The sequence below is a fragment of the Arvicanthis niloticus genome, chromosome 13, assembly GCF_011762505.2.
Source record: "Arvicanthis niloticus isolate mArvNil1 chromosome 13, mArvNil1.pat.X, whole genome shotgun sequence".
Lineage (NCBI taxonomy): Eukaryota > Metazoa > Chordata > Mammalia > Rodentia > Muridae > Arvicanthis > Arvicanthis niloticus.
In genome coordinates, this window is record NC_047670.1 from 58,843,719 (window position 1) to 58,858,486 (window position 14,768).

Genomic DNA, 14,768 nt, shown 5'->3' on the forward strand with positions numbered 1-14,768 from the left:
AGCTGGGAAGGGAAACTGTGCAGGCATTCTTGCCCCCACAGGATTCCCTGCTCCTGCCCAGCTGCTGGGAAGAAAAGTACCGGATCTCCTAGAAGGAAGAAACCATTAAAGGCCCTAGGCCCTCCTGCTCCTGTCACCACTCTTCACCCCTACCCATCCCGAGTACAGATGCCCTGAAGACCTGACATGGCAAGGGTGCGCTCTGAAGATCTGAGGACACGGCACATATGCTAATGCCAATGAGAGACAGCAATGCTCAGAGAAATCAGAACAAAGAGGCAGGTGGAGTAGGCTGGGCTGTGTGAAGCTCTGAGATCGTTCCAGAACAAGGCCCCACCCCATGACTTCTGGTTGACACCAGGCATTCTCAGAGAAACCTGCAATGAAAGACAGGTGGGATTGCTGCGCTGTCACACAGGCATCATGTGCCACAGCGTGGCCTCGCCTTGCCACGGCACCTCAGGTCTGGGATAGGCATTTGGCACATATAAGAGGACTTGGCCCAGTCTGCAAGCTATGTCACAGGATTCCTAGGGGCAAGTGCCATTGCGCTCCCATCTCTTTGGCCGAACTGTGCAGTCCTGTGACGGTCATCATGCCATGCTGCCATGGGGAATCCCAGTGGGGGCTCTGTGAGATGCTATACAGAAGTGGTACCCAAACCCTGCCGAGCAGCAGGAAGATGCAGAGGCATAAATGGCCACCTGCAAGTACCCTGGGTAAGGAGCTGTACTGGGGCACAGTGGACCTGCCTGTCACACCCTACTCAGACACACCTGGTTGACCTCTGCGAAGTCCTCTTAGCAAATCTGTTCATTTTACAGAGTTAAGTCTCAGGAAAGGGCGGTGGCAGGCCACGTCACAAGGGATCGGCTGCCATGGGAGCCTGGAGCCGAATCTGGATCCATGGAACTCAGTCCAAGCAGACGAGATCCTGGGGCAGGAGGAAGGCAAGTGGCCTAGTAAAGAAGGAGGACACTCTCCCCACTCCTAGACAAGGCACAGGGCTTCCAGACGGCCTGGACCCCATTGGTGACAAGATGCTGCACAAGAAAGGCCAGCCAGGTCCAGTCAGGAGCACTAACTGCTCTTCCAGAGGTTCTGAGTTCAATTCCCAGCAACCACATGGTGGCTCACAACCATCTGTAGTGGGATCTGAGGCCCTCTTCTGGTGTGTCTGAAGACAGTTACAGTGTACTCATATACATAAATAAAGTCTGAAAAAGAAGAAGGAGGAAGAGGAGAAGGAGGAGGAAGAAGAGGAGGAGGAAGAAGAGAAGGAGGAGAAGAAGAACCATGCTGACTGCTACCAGGGAGATGAAGAACACCCCACTGCCTCTGTACTTGGGGCCACAGAAGAAAGAGATACATGCATGCTAGTGGGAGCTGAGCCTCCAGAGAAGGGGCCCTGCCAAGACTCTCTGCTTCTCTTCACACCTCACTATGCTAAGACCATGAAGCCACTTACCCAAGGCCTGCAGGATGTTATAGCTCAACATTGACCCAACCTAGGAAGAGGCCACCTCTGAAGTACTTCACACCCTACACAAGTCAGTGTCTGTCCACAGACCACTGCCAACACAGCATCTGTGAAGTGACCTTGTCCACAGACTGTCCGCCATGTGCTTCTGTCATAGGAAGACTGTCCAGAGAGTGCACCATACTATACCATTGACCCTGCCCAAAGAGGTTTCACAGGCATGCCACTTGATCTGGACATCCCTTATCCCCAGCTCTGGAGTCTCAGGCCACCAACATACTCATGTAGATCCTCCTCACAGTGCCTGCTCCATCCTCTACTCTGTCCTATACTGGGGACACCAAACCCAGGGCCAGCCATGCCAGGCAAGCACACCTGCATCTCCAGCATTCTCACTACCTTTCATTTTGAGACAAGGTCTCATTAAATTGACCAGGCTACCCTTGAATTCCCTCTGTAGCTCAAGACGGCCTTGAGCCTACACGTCTCCTGCCTTAGTCCCTGAGCAGCTGGGATTATGGCCCATTAATGTTGTTTTAATGCTTCTTCTCTTAGCTGTCATTTTCTTTTGAGCTTTGGACAGGGAAAAAAGATCAGCATGCTGTCGGCACTGAGAGGCTAAGAGTGGAGCTGGGTAAGTGAGCACCAAAGTCAGACTTTTTGAGTAGGATCCAGGCCAGAGTGCATAGCCTTGAACCTGTGGCTTTGCACAGAACAGGGAAACCTGTGTCAGGAGACATTTAACACCACTGGCTGAGAGTACAGAAGCTGATTGTGGCAGACTCTTGTTGTCACCATGGTTTTATTCCTGGGCACCAGGACTAGAAGGTCCAATGCTGTGAACCAGGAGAGGACTGTTCAAACACCTGTGAGACTGCATGGGGCACCCCAATAGTGCACAGGGAAAAAAGCTGGGTGGGAGCCTGCGGCAGGCTCAGGGACCCTGGGCAATGGGTGCTGCAGTTTCCCACCACAGACGGGAATAGGGCACCAGCTCTGGGCATGGCTGAAGCCATGTTTAACAGAAGGAAACCCTCTGGGTCCCTGTGGTTTTCCAATTGCAGGCAGCCCAGTGTGCCTGCTGCAACCTACTCTACAGGGTGTCTGCACCACAGCCTGGGTAGGCAGCTCCTGAAGGCTGCCCTGAGGCCTACAGCCCTTGAGGCTTCACTGTTACATACTCTGTTCTCATCTTGACTCACAACCTTCCTGCAGGACCTCTGATGAGCCACACCGAGCAGTTAACGTGTTCTCAGACTCAGGGAGAGGACAGTCTCAGTGTGGACTAATGAACCTGTGATGTAACCCCTTCCTCATGACTGGGTGCACACTACACTGTTCCTTGCCAGCCACAAGACCCACAGGAGTATGGGAGGAGCTTGGGAGGAGTGGTGGGAACACAGCCAAAGAGGAATTGATACAGTAGTTCCAAGGAGATAGATGACCTGCAGGGTGAAGACAGAGATGGGGACAGGGCTGCTTCCTCCGATGGTCCCTGATTTCCTAGAAGATGAGTGGGGGTGGGGTGGGGCGGAAAGGCCCTGCTCCCTCTACCCCAGGCAGAAAGGAGCCAACAGGAAGTATTCATCACAAGCACCTCACTCTGCATCACTGCCAGCCCCTGAAGTCCAGCCCACGTGATCATTCACACCCAGTGGCGGCCTTCACGCTGGTCTCTACCATTCACAGCGTAGAGCTCTGGGCCTCTGAGTTCACAGTTGTCATTCTCACCTCACTAAAAACCCAGGCAGGGAGGACAGATGTGTAACTGGAGAACCCCGCAGGGTGGTGGGGAGCAGGACTCAGAAGTCCCAGGATCTGCACTGCCTCTAAGATCCACAGCTGCCCAGCCTCAGCGCCTCCTCCATCTGGTGAGAACTCAAGCCCCATCTGCACAGTGGCAGGTGAGGTACCATTACAGGCAGGGCTTCCCAGGAAGCTCCAGTACTGGCTGGTGGTTACAGGGCAGAGCACACACACCCTGTGGCACTTACATTTGTCATTCATGAACCTCCGACAGAACTCCTGGAAGGTGCCTCGGTAGCTCATGGTCCTCAGTGAGCGGTGGAACTGATAGTAAGACACCACCAGGTCCTTGGGGTTGCGAGCCATGTAGATGACCTGCAGGAAGATGGGTTACCATTGCTCATTCCAGGCACTGATGGGCTCTGGACCATGGGCTGAGCATACAGGGTGAGCACGTGACTGTCTTACTGCAATGCTTTAACTGGGTACTACCGTCATCTGTAGAAGACAGATGCCTGGGAACTTTGTAACTGAGGACAGAGAGATAAGAACAGGGAGCACAGTGAACTCCATCTTCCAATGTTCAACTGTGAGAGAGAACACCCACTACTACCTGGTAAGCATGGAGAAAGCACTGCAGACATGATCCAAGAGGGACCCTGGGCCAGGGATGGTGAGTGGCACCTGGAGTAGTTTCAGAGGCCTAGGGTTCTTAATGAGGAAGTGGAAGATGAGAGAGGTGAGGTAGGTTACCTTGGAGTCCCCGTTGTGGAGGTCAGAGGGCAGGAAGCGGTAGGGGAGGTGGCTCTTGATGAGGCGGGGAGACGTCAGTTCCTGCGGGAAGATGTGTGGCAGTTATATTCATGTATGTGTGTACACATGCATGTGCGTGAGCATACACACACACACACACACACACACACACACACACACACACACCTCTTCTATCCTCCTCCCAGGGCCTTTCTAACAGGTCTGGGAGGATCCTGACCAAGCAGGACTTAGTATACGTTCTAACCAACTACCCGCCTGAGCCATCTGGACATGATACACACCTGGCTGGACCCCAGAGTTATAATGAGAAGCCCTGTCCCCAGCCTGAGGGATCGATTCCTTGTGACCAGAGGGGTTGGATTTGAGTGGCTGAGAATGAGGAAGGGTCTGAGGGGCAGAGGAAACACAAAACACAGGCATAAAATAGCGCCCGTAAGAATATGGGGATGTCCAGCTTTAAAGTACCCAGCTACCCTCCACTGTGACCTCGTAGCAGCCCAGGGGCCATGGGCAGCAGCTTTGGCTCCCTCAGCCCTCTGCGCAGGGGCCCTCATCCTGTCGGCGTCCCCTTGGACCATGAGTCTTGGTGCGCCCTGTCCCTCTCTTCCTTCTGGATGTTCTTTAGATGTCTGCTGCCTTCTGGTGCACTGTCCCCAGCTCTGTAGCCATCACGACTTCCTACCCTATGAGGTGGGAACTGTCAGCTCACTACCGCCCCCGATGCAGGAGCAGCACCCACACGTGGGGCACTTAGAGAAGAGGCACTCCACACTCCCAGTGTTCCCTGGGGAGGAGTCAATGAGAGCAGCACAGGCTGCAGACTGGAGGACCATCTCCAGTCAGGAACAAGCTCACCAAGATCAGGAGGCATCTGTTGCCGGGACACGTGTAATGGGGCTCTCAGAGATGTATCCCACAATGCTTATCTAGCAGAAAGGCAGGTAGGTGAGGTAAGGGCTGCAAAGCCTGCCCTACAGAGGTAGTGGGGGATGAAATGGAAAGAAAGGTGCAGATACCTCTAAGGGACAGAATGCACAAACCCTCTTACTGCTGAGGCAGGATCTCATCATACAGTCCAGACTGACTCAAACTCATGTTATTCTGCCTCAGCCACCTCAGCGCTGGAGCAACAGGGAGAAGTTACCACACCTAATTAATTTCATTTTTTTAAAGATTTATTTACTTTATTTATTTATATGAGTACACTGTAGCTGTCTTCAGACACACCAGAAGAGGGCATCGGATCCCACGACAGATGGTTGTGAGTCACCATGTAGTTGCTGGGAATTGAACTCAGGACCTCTGGAAAAGCAGTCAGTGCTCTTAACTACTGAGCCATCTGCATCTCCAGCCCACTACTCTCATTCTTGATACCAAAGATTTTATTCAAATATGTTTTTCCTGGCTCCCTTGACAGATGAAGAAAGGACCAGAATCTGCTTCATTCCCCCATGTCCCCTCAGCCCATGATCAAACACACATATTTATTTTCTCTCCACCCTGTAGACTTCCTGCCGCCGACAGCAGTCACCTGTACCTGACAGGTCCCAGGGTCATAGTCAAAAACTTAGACCTGTCAGTCTCTTCCTCTTGGTTAGATGGAACTGCCTGGAGGCCCTCAGTTGTCCCAAGAGCCCGCAGGAGCCTCTTGAGAAGCCACTGTTACTAAGCAGATGTAACTATGAAGGAAGGGGGTCCCACAAGTACCTTGATGATGTCCAGCCCGGGCTGTGGGTACTCCAGCACTGGCAGCTGCTCGTCAATGTTCATCAGGCCGATCTCATCAGGGTCGGCGCCCTGGCTCACCAAGTAGACCACCTCTTGCAGCAAGCTTGTACCTGGGTAGAGAGGCCAGGAAGGGTGCTCAGAGGAGCCACTGAGCCAGACTCACAGTCAAAGAGACCCTTGCTGCCTGAGAAGTGGGCACAGAGCTCAGGAAGCAAGAGGAACCTGAAGAGGGACCAAGAGAGAGCCCAGGCTGGACATGAGGCCTGAGGTCACCATGGCTGCCAGTGTCCAGCCTGCAGCTTTCCTCAGCGTTCACTGGGGCAGGACAGCTGGGAAAACAAGCAGGATGTGCCTGCCACTCACAGACCGTGGTGGGGACCAAGTTCAACTGAGGCTCCCAAGAGCTGAACTTTCCACGGGATTCAGGAGTGACCAAGCTCAGAGGGCAGAGGTGTGACCTTAGCTGCCAACTGATTCCTTCATCTGCCCAGGGTCTACTAAGCTGAGCACACATGCCATCCATGCTCCTGAAACATTCTGAGGGAAACACAGCCAACAGGAATGTTCCAGATCATTCCTGGGTTTGTTATTCATGAAACACCCAAGACCTGAAAACACTGATGCTCACACAATGGGACACACGTGGCAAGGAAGGATGGGCACTCAACACCCAAGGTGGGGAGGATCCAGGACCTTGGTGCAGCTCTGGCTCTTCCTTTGCAAAAGGAGCTGAGGTGATGGAGGAGACACCAGAGACCACATCAAGTGGTCTCAGGTCTCTCTCTGCACCTCATAGGAGACATGTGGAAGTTATGTTCACAAAGAGACACAAACCACTTCTGCCTGCAGCAGCCTGCTCCACACAGTCTGCTCCACAAGACAGCAGGAGATGGTCAAGGCCAAGGACAGAGATGAGCCCACACTTGAGCTACGTGATAAAGAGAGGGACCTGTTGTGCATAGCCCTGATGTTGCTTGTAGTTTGATGCAAATTCCGCTTTCCCAAGAGGGGCTGCTGAGCACACGGAGTGAATCAGTACACAGGTGACTTCTTGTGAACCTTCTCCCTCCCCACCTTAACTTGTAAAATAAAGGCTAGAGCCGGTGATTGGGCAAGGTAAGGGAAGGTGGACTGAAAAGTTTGGGGGAGAAAGAAGAGATGGGAGAGAGGACAGAGGAGAAGGAAGATGGAGGAAGAGGGAGATGACCCAGATTCCACGTGGCTTTAAATAGCCACAGGTAGCTATGAATATCATAAAAGGATAGAATAATTGGGATAACTTGTCTAATCTTGGTGGGCAGCTTGTATCATTATCAATTGGCCCAGAAATGATTGTGTGGGCATCTTGTGAATTGAGAATTTATTGATATATACATCTGACTGATTAATTAAAAGCTTCTAGAGTTTTGATTTTACAGGGTTACTGGGATTTAGGACTGCTGACCACAGGGGTAGATAGCTGGGAATAGGAGCAGAATCCACAGCAAGAGAACCATGATTGGTCGCCACATGGGGCTAGCCTAGAGGTGGCGAGATCTTGGGCAGAGAGTAGCTGGGTATAGCATGGGAGAGTGCTGATTTTTTTAATATTTCCAGCAACAGGGACCCACCAGGAGACATGGGTATAGTGGCACAAGGGGCTAAGGAACTGTGAATAAACCCCCATCTTCCCAAAGCAGCATGACACAGATGAGTCCCCTGCTGGATTTAGGGACCATAAGTCCCCTCAGACCAGATCCTACTGTCTCCAACCTAAGTTACTTCCACAAACTTCCCTTTGTTCACAAGGCACCTGATTCTAGGCTTAGCTTCCCTCCTCATGAACTCATCCTCTCAGGTGGCTACAGCCTCTCCACCCCCACAGCCTGCCTTCTCAGAAGCCCTAGGACACTCACAGAACACACCGCCATCCAGACCCTCACTGCACTCCTACCATGCTAAGCCTGTCCACCCCCACTGCATTCTAATCCCTGTGCATGAGTCATATCCAGCAGGATGCCTGGGCTCTGCGGGGGCACACAGTCTGAGCTGGGGTCTCAGGGCCAGGCAGGTCAGCCAAGCGACAGTCAGCAGGGAGCCGAGGGAAGCAGGCAGACATGTCTGCAGTTCTCCAACCCCTGTGCCCTCCAGTTCCCAAGGCATGGAATCAGATACTTCCCAGAAAGCTAGGCTAATCTCCCAGGAACTCAAAAGGAGGTGAGCACAGTCCCTTCTCTTTGAGCTTTGGTTCCTACAGCTGGTCCTTCCTCTCTGGCCTTCCCAAGGTGGCCCCATGCAGACCCACCCACAGTAGGCCAGGCCTTGTGAATAACGCACACATCCCACCAGGCCAGAGGAGGTGGAGTCTTGTCCACAGCCCTTCTCCAACACCTCAGCAATCCACACCTTTAAAAGCTGTTCACACTGAACAACCTCACGTTCCTCACACCTCAGCAAACCCTGACCCCTACCACAGGTGTGGCCAAACCTGAGCTTTCCTACCCACAGCGATGCTGTCTCTGTGCCTAAACTGCTTCCTGAGAGGCCTGCACACCTCTCTCCGAGCTGTCCAGTAAACACACCTGACTTGTTTTCAAGGTAGTATTGTCAGGGCTTAGGCCTGGAAGCCAAATCACTCGTCCCATCTATTTTCAGGGGACTTTGCACTTCATAAAAGTGAGAACTTCAGCCACCTCTAGATACACACACACACACACCCTTACACACCTATAATCCAGCACTCAGGAGACTGAGGCAGGAGGATTGAGTTGGAGTTACAGAGCAAGATCCTATCTTTAAACGCCTAAGTGCGCTCACATTCTCATTCTCTCTCTCTCTCTCTCTCTCTCTCTCTCTCTCTCTCTCTCTCTCTCTCTCTCTGTGTGTGTGTGGGGGGGGGGGAGACAGAGAGAAACGGAGAGACAGAATCAAAGAGACCTTTCCCTCTTACTCCTTTCTGCACCTCAGTAAAAGCCCTTTCTCCCCACCTTCTCACTCTACATACCTAGCAAATGTCACCCAAGGCCTACTGACCTGTGTTCCATGCTCTTCCTCTGTACCAACAGCCCAGAAGCCACACACCCAAGGCCAGATCCTAGCTATAGCCAGAAACCCAAGATGTTTCGGGGGTCCGTCCATCTCCCAGGGCCTGCTATCTGGACACAGCTCACACTGAGCTGTGCAGGACCGACAGGAGGCAGCTCAGGCAGCAGGAAGCAAAGTCACCAGTGAGGAAATGGCCAGCAACACAAGGCTTTTCAGTCACACTGAAAGGAAGGGTTCTAGGCCATAGCTGGAAGAGGAAAGTCGCACATACATACATACATACATACATACATACATACACACACACACACGAGGCTGGAAGGCCAGAAAGTGCCAAGACCCCGGTGAGGCCAGCTTGCCTGTCACTCCTGGTGAGTCCTGTCCACTCACGCTCAGCTAGCATCCAAGAAAGGCCCTGAAATGAGTCTCTCCTGGTCCATTGTCTATTTTTAACATGCTCTATCCTGTCTTCAGCCCACAAAGGCCCATGTCCCAAACAGACCTGAACTGTATTTCAAGTCCAACCCATCTGTAAGTCCACCCTTACCTCCACTACAAATTCCTTGGAGGACCAGCACCTTAGAGAGCCAGAACAGCTCTCCACCCCCAGCCACCCATGGGCACACAGGCAGCACTAATTAACCTGTCAGTTAAATGCAGTGAGGCTGGGAGAAGGAGGCATTGAAGGACCCAGGGGAGTCTGGAGGGGGAAACAGAGGACCGATATGACCAAAATGCATTTTATACATGTATGAAATTCTCTAATAAGTAAAGCTATTACATTTTTAAAATAAAGAAAGCAAAGCCTCCCTTCTACAGAAGACACAGGAAGGACCAGCAAGGGATCTGCTCAGGTCAAAGCCGCTCAGTGGCTGATTAATACTGAGTATGCAGATTGTGGGCACCCCCCCCCCCCAAGCTGGGACAACCATACATAAGGACCTTACACCGCATCCCAGCAACAGGCTAACAGGATGGAATAGCTCCTGAACGAGAGCCTGTGTGGGTCCTCCGGCCATCAACTCTGGGCCTCAGGCAGCAGGGTGGAGGGGCACCTCTCTCTCAGTGGGTCACCAAGTACAGAGTGGCAGTTAAGGCCACCTCAGAGCTGGAAAGACCAGGAGCAGGGGCTGAAGCCAAACCCACACAAGTACTTAGGAAAAGGGGCAGCAGGGAAGTCCCAAGAGGCCTTCATGCCACTGTGGTGGCCACTGTCATGCTGAGACACCTCGAAAAATACAAAAGATGTGGCCTCCCATGCTGCCTGAGCTACCAGCCTGCTGCACCCCGGCACCACAGCCTACAGGGGAGACAGCTGTCAGTAGGGAAAGCAGCCAACTCCACTGGCTCTGTGCTTTGGTGGACCAAAGCCATGCACAGCTGACTTCACTGACAGAGCCAAAGCTTGAGTGACAAAGTATCGATGTCCTCATGGTGGTGGCTGACAGGACACTCTGACCTGAGTCCTAAGTGGAGATGGATGGAAGGCTCTGGAATTCAGAAGTGGACCTGCCCAGGAATCTGGGGACCTGCAGCCTGCCAACACACCCAAGGAAACCAGCAAAATCTTCCCAGAATTCTGAAGACAAGATGCTAATGAGGGCAGAGCCAGCACCCCCAGGTTCCTAGGGATGGACCCTTTAATTTTCACTGATAGCATTCACCAAAGCCACACTGCTATTGAGTTTAACCCACTTAAGTACAGTGGAATGTATGACAGAAAATCCCATCTCCTCCCCAAGACGCTACTCCCAGAGGCCAAGGCTCAGCTCACTCTACCCACCAACCTCCAGGTAATGCGTTATCATCCACAGCCCATGTTTATCTCAAATGATCTATTGATCTTCACACAGGACCTCAACACATCCCCTCCTCCCAGAAAACCACAGCACAATGTGGAACTAAACATGTGCTTAAAGCAAGAGAGGTGCTGTACTTCTTAGGGCCACACATACATGCATATATGTGTACATACATACATACATACATACATACACACACCTGCCTGTTCCATGTACGGTACATCATTGTCTTAGTCAGGGTTTCTATTCCTACACAAACATTATGACCAGGAAGCAAGTTGGGGAGGAAAGGGTTTATTCAGCTTACACTTCCACATTGACGTTCATCACCAAAGGAAGTCAGGACTAGAACTCAAGCAGGTCAGGGAGCAAGAGCTGATGCAGAGGCCATGGAGGGATGTTACTTACTGGCTTGCTTCCCCTGGCTTGCTCAGCTTGCTTTCTTATAGAACCCAAGACTACCAGCCCAGGGATGGTACCACCCATAGTGGGCCCTCCCACCCTTGATCACTAATTGAGAAAATGCCTTACAGCTGGATCTCATGGAGGCATTTCCCCAAGGGAGGCTCCTTTCTCTGTGATAACTCCAGCTTGTGTTAAGTGGACACACAAAACCAGCCAGCACAATCATGAAGCAATTGTGTGTCCTGTCTCATACAGTGCCTTGGTTTTCCTGTGTCTGGTTTTCTATAATCATTAATTCAGGTCTAACAAACTCTCCTTGTGTGATGAGAGACCTGGGCATCCTCAGCTCAGTCTACAGTAGACCCCCTTGCCCACAGGGATGCAGTCAAAGTCCCCGCAGACTTCTGAAGCTGTGAACAGCACTGCTATACAAATTATGCTTTTTTCTAATACATACACAGTTATGATAAAGTTCATTTACAGTAAGAGATTAAGAGTAGCTTATCCAGCCAGTGTGGTTGCGGATCCCTTTAATCCCAGGACTCAGGAGGCAGAGGCAGGTAGATCTCTGAGTTCAAGGCCAGCCTGAGCTACAGAGTGAATTCAAGGTTAGCCAGGGCTACACGGAGAAGCCCTAAATAAATAAATAAATAAATAAATAAATAAATAAATAATCATAACTATATGCTGTAATGAAATTTATATAAATATGGTCCTTCTCTCTTAGGATGCTTTGTGTATGTGTATGTTCATGTTCCTGATGTGTGTGTGTGTGTATGTGTGTGTGTGTGCACACTCTTTAAGCAGATATACGTGTGTGGAGGACCTTGTCTCAGAAGGAGGGAAAGGATAGAGGGAGGGAAGGAGAGAGGGAGTCTTAATTCTTCCTTGCTCTGTAGAAAAGTTCTCAGACATGTTTGGCTGTGAATAACTGAAATTAAACCAGGAAATCACTGTATCTCTTGGGGACATCCCTGCCACTCAGGTCACCGGTCCCACCTGGTGACCTGACCCTAAAGCACCCTACACAGCTGTCTCCCTGGAATCTCCCTCCATCGCAGATGCATGCTGCCCCTCACCCATACTCCCTCCTCACTGGCTCTCTCCTCTTTGCTTCCTCAGACCTCAAATATCTTCACCTCATGCAGGACCAACAATGGGGCTGGGCACAGAAACCCAGGCCAGAATCTTAGAGTCGGAAAGTGCCGTTGGTGTCCTGGTGTCACAGGCCGCTTCCCGGAACACGGTCTTGGCATCCCCAGCATCTAGCAGTGGAGCGAACTGCTCTGCCCTACACGGCACATCCATAGAGAGAGACACTTGCTTTGAGCCTGATGCTGAGGTCTCACACCCCCGAGTTCTGAGAGCCATGGTCTTGTCAACCATCTCTGCCTCACTCTCATGTCAACCTTCCAAGTCACTTAATCTCCCTGCTACTCGGCATCATTTTATAAAACCTCTCTTCTACTTCACTCACATTTCCTCCACTAGGCCCTGCAGCCCAACACTGCCCATCCCAACTTTCCCTCTCAAGACTTTCTGGAACCCAAAGTATTCCCGCCAATCCCTCCTCCATGCTTCCTCTGAGAAGATATTGCCCTCACTGTCTGAGGACAGAAGCCATCAGGGCACAGGAGGGGACACTTAAGACACTACTCAGTGTCTTTTTCTGCACTTAAGTGTCTGTGGGTCTCTTATGCTGCAGCAGTGATTCTCAACCTTCCTGATGCTGTGACCCTTTAATACAGTTCTTCATGTCGTGGTGACCCCCAACCATAAAACTATTTTGTTGCTACTCCCTAACTGTAATTTTGCTACTGTTTTAAGTCGCAATATAAATATCTGATACGAAGGATGTCTGATATGTGAACCCTGTGAAGAGGTCACAACCCACAGGTTGAGAACCAACTATCCTACAGGAAGCCTTGCTACCTCAGCTGGGAGCCTCCCGGATGGGAGTGGGAGGCAGAAGCAGCTGGGGAAGTGAGGGGAAGTCCAGGTGTGTGCATATATGAGATGGGGGGATTAGACAAACCGACAGACAGACAGACAGACAGACAGACAGACACACACACACACACACACACACACACACATGGGGGGGGAGGAAGAGGGAGGGAGGCACAGGTAGGCAGAGGACCCATCGCTTCTCTTCCCCTTGAATCTGTACTGTCCCACAGATCAGTTCTTTGGTGTCCATGTTTCCAAAGATGGTGACCTCCAACCTCTGGTGCAGGGCTGGAACAAGGGTCCAGGCATCCTGTCAAGGATAGATGGGGCTGGGGACCTCACCTCTCAGGTATACCTTCCATTGACCCAACTGCTAACAAAGCCTGCATGGGGTCCAAGAAAGTAGCAGCTCCAGTCACCAAGTGTAACTTGCTCCTTCTATTCAGGCAGCACCACCTTGCCACACTACAGAGATCCCAAGAACCTGGAACCCGGCCCACAGTTGTCCTGGTTTGCTTCAGTTATTGGCTCTAGACAGCCCACAGGCATCTGAGGAAGTCTCAATCTAGGGACCACCCAGCTCACACTGGGCTGTGGGTGTGTCTGAAAAGGATGGTCTTGATGTGGGGCCCCCACCTGTCCACTGTGGGCAGCACCATCCCTAGGCAGGTGGTCCTGGGCTGTGTTAACAAAACTAGCTAAAAAGCATGAGCCAGGCTGAGCCAGCAAGCAGCATTCTCCCAGAGTCCCTGCCTGCAGGCTCCTGTCTCGGATTCCTAGCCTGACTTCTCACAATGATACATTGGGACCAGAAGTCATAAGCTGAAAAAAACCCAGTCCTCCTCCAAATTGCTTTGCTCAAAGGGCATTTTATTACAAGAGAAAGCTCACCAGGATACCCAGCCTGGTCCTCCAGTGATTCTAAGAGCTAAAGAAAGACACCACTCCTCTGGGCCTCAGTTTTCCCACAGCGCCAATCTCCAGGGCCTACAGCTCTCTCGAATGGACACTCAGGTGGAGGATATCCTTGTTGCCCACTGGTGCAGATGCCACCTTGCAGTCCATTCTATAAGTGCAGGACCCCATGTGGTGAAGCATGCACCCCTAAAAGAGCATGCACTAGAAATCACTGGGCAGGTGCTCCTGAAGAAAGAGCTTAGGACAATTGGGGACATCAAAGGCCTCATGAGGGCACAGAGGACACCCTGGTGCAACTCAGCCACTCAGCTGTAACAATTCTGCTGTCACTCTGGTAGAACTATGTGACCCACAGTGGCCAATGCAGACTTCTGGCTGTTCTCTATATGCCTACCACTGTGATGGCCTTCCCTGGTTGGGCTGTTCATCCCAAAGCCAGGAGATAAGAGTAGGTGGGGATAGGCTTGGCTATACCCACCTGGAGCAAGCCTGGACACCCTGCAGACACATGAGCTGGCTCCAAGGCCAGTTTAGATGGACTGGAAGCTATCCTCTAACTAGTATTAAACCTAGGTCCTCGACACCTGCCTTCTTCCAGTAGACAGTGCCCTTCAGCCACTGGGGGTTCCCTAACACTAAGGTGGATGGCTCCTTGATGCATGGAGGCGCCTGGCCTCAGTCTTGAGCCAGCTAGCTCTTCCATAGGGAGGCTTATGTTAAAAGAACAGTAACAATAGCCCCACCCCAAGCACTGGGGCAGGGCTGGGAAATTGCCAGTGACTCCAACCTCTCTCTGAGAGGCAAAGAACCTAAGACATGTCCACCTGTCTCTCAGAAGACCACAGAGGCTGTCTTGCTCTGGTTCTGGTTCCTCGACTCTCCCAACTGAGACCACACCCCTGCCTGATCAATGCTGGGCTGCTCTTCAGGACCCCAGTCCC

The 14,768-nt window shown here is 51.7% G+C and overlaps 1 protein-coding gene across 2 annotated transcripts in view; it reads right to left on the minus strand.

Annotated features, from left to right (window-relative positions):
• Sult4a1 (sulfotransferase family 4A member 1) overlaps positions 1 to 14,768 on the minus strand; it is a 28,544-nt gene that overhangs the window by 11,209 nt on the left and 2,567 nt on the right. For both annotated transcript variants that reach the window (XM_034517246.2, XM_034517245.2), the window contains exons 2-4: positions 5,708 to 5,838; positions 3,980 to 4,060; positions 3,475 to 3,601 (exon numbers count right to left, since the gene is read on the minus strand). In XM_034517246.2, coding sequence (XP_034373137.1) covers positions 3,475 to 3,601; positions 3,980 to 4,060; positions 5,708 to 5,838 — 339 coding nt within the window. The remainder of the gene's footprint in view (positions 1 to 3,474; positions 3,602 to 3,979; positions 4,061 to 5,707; positions 5,839 to 14,768) is intronic.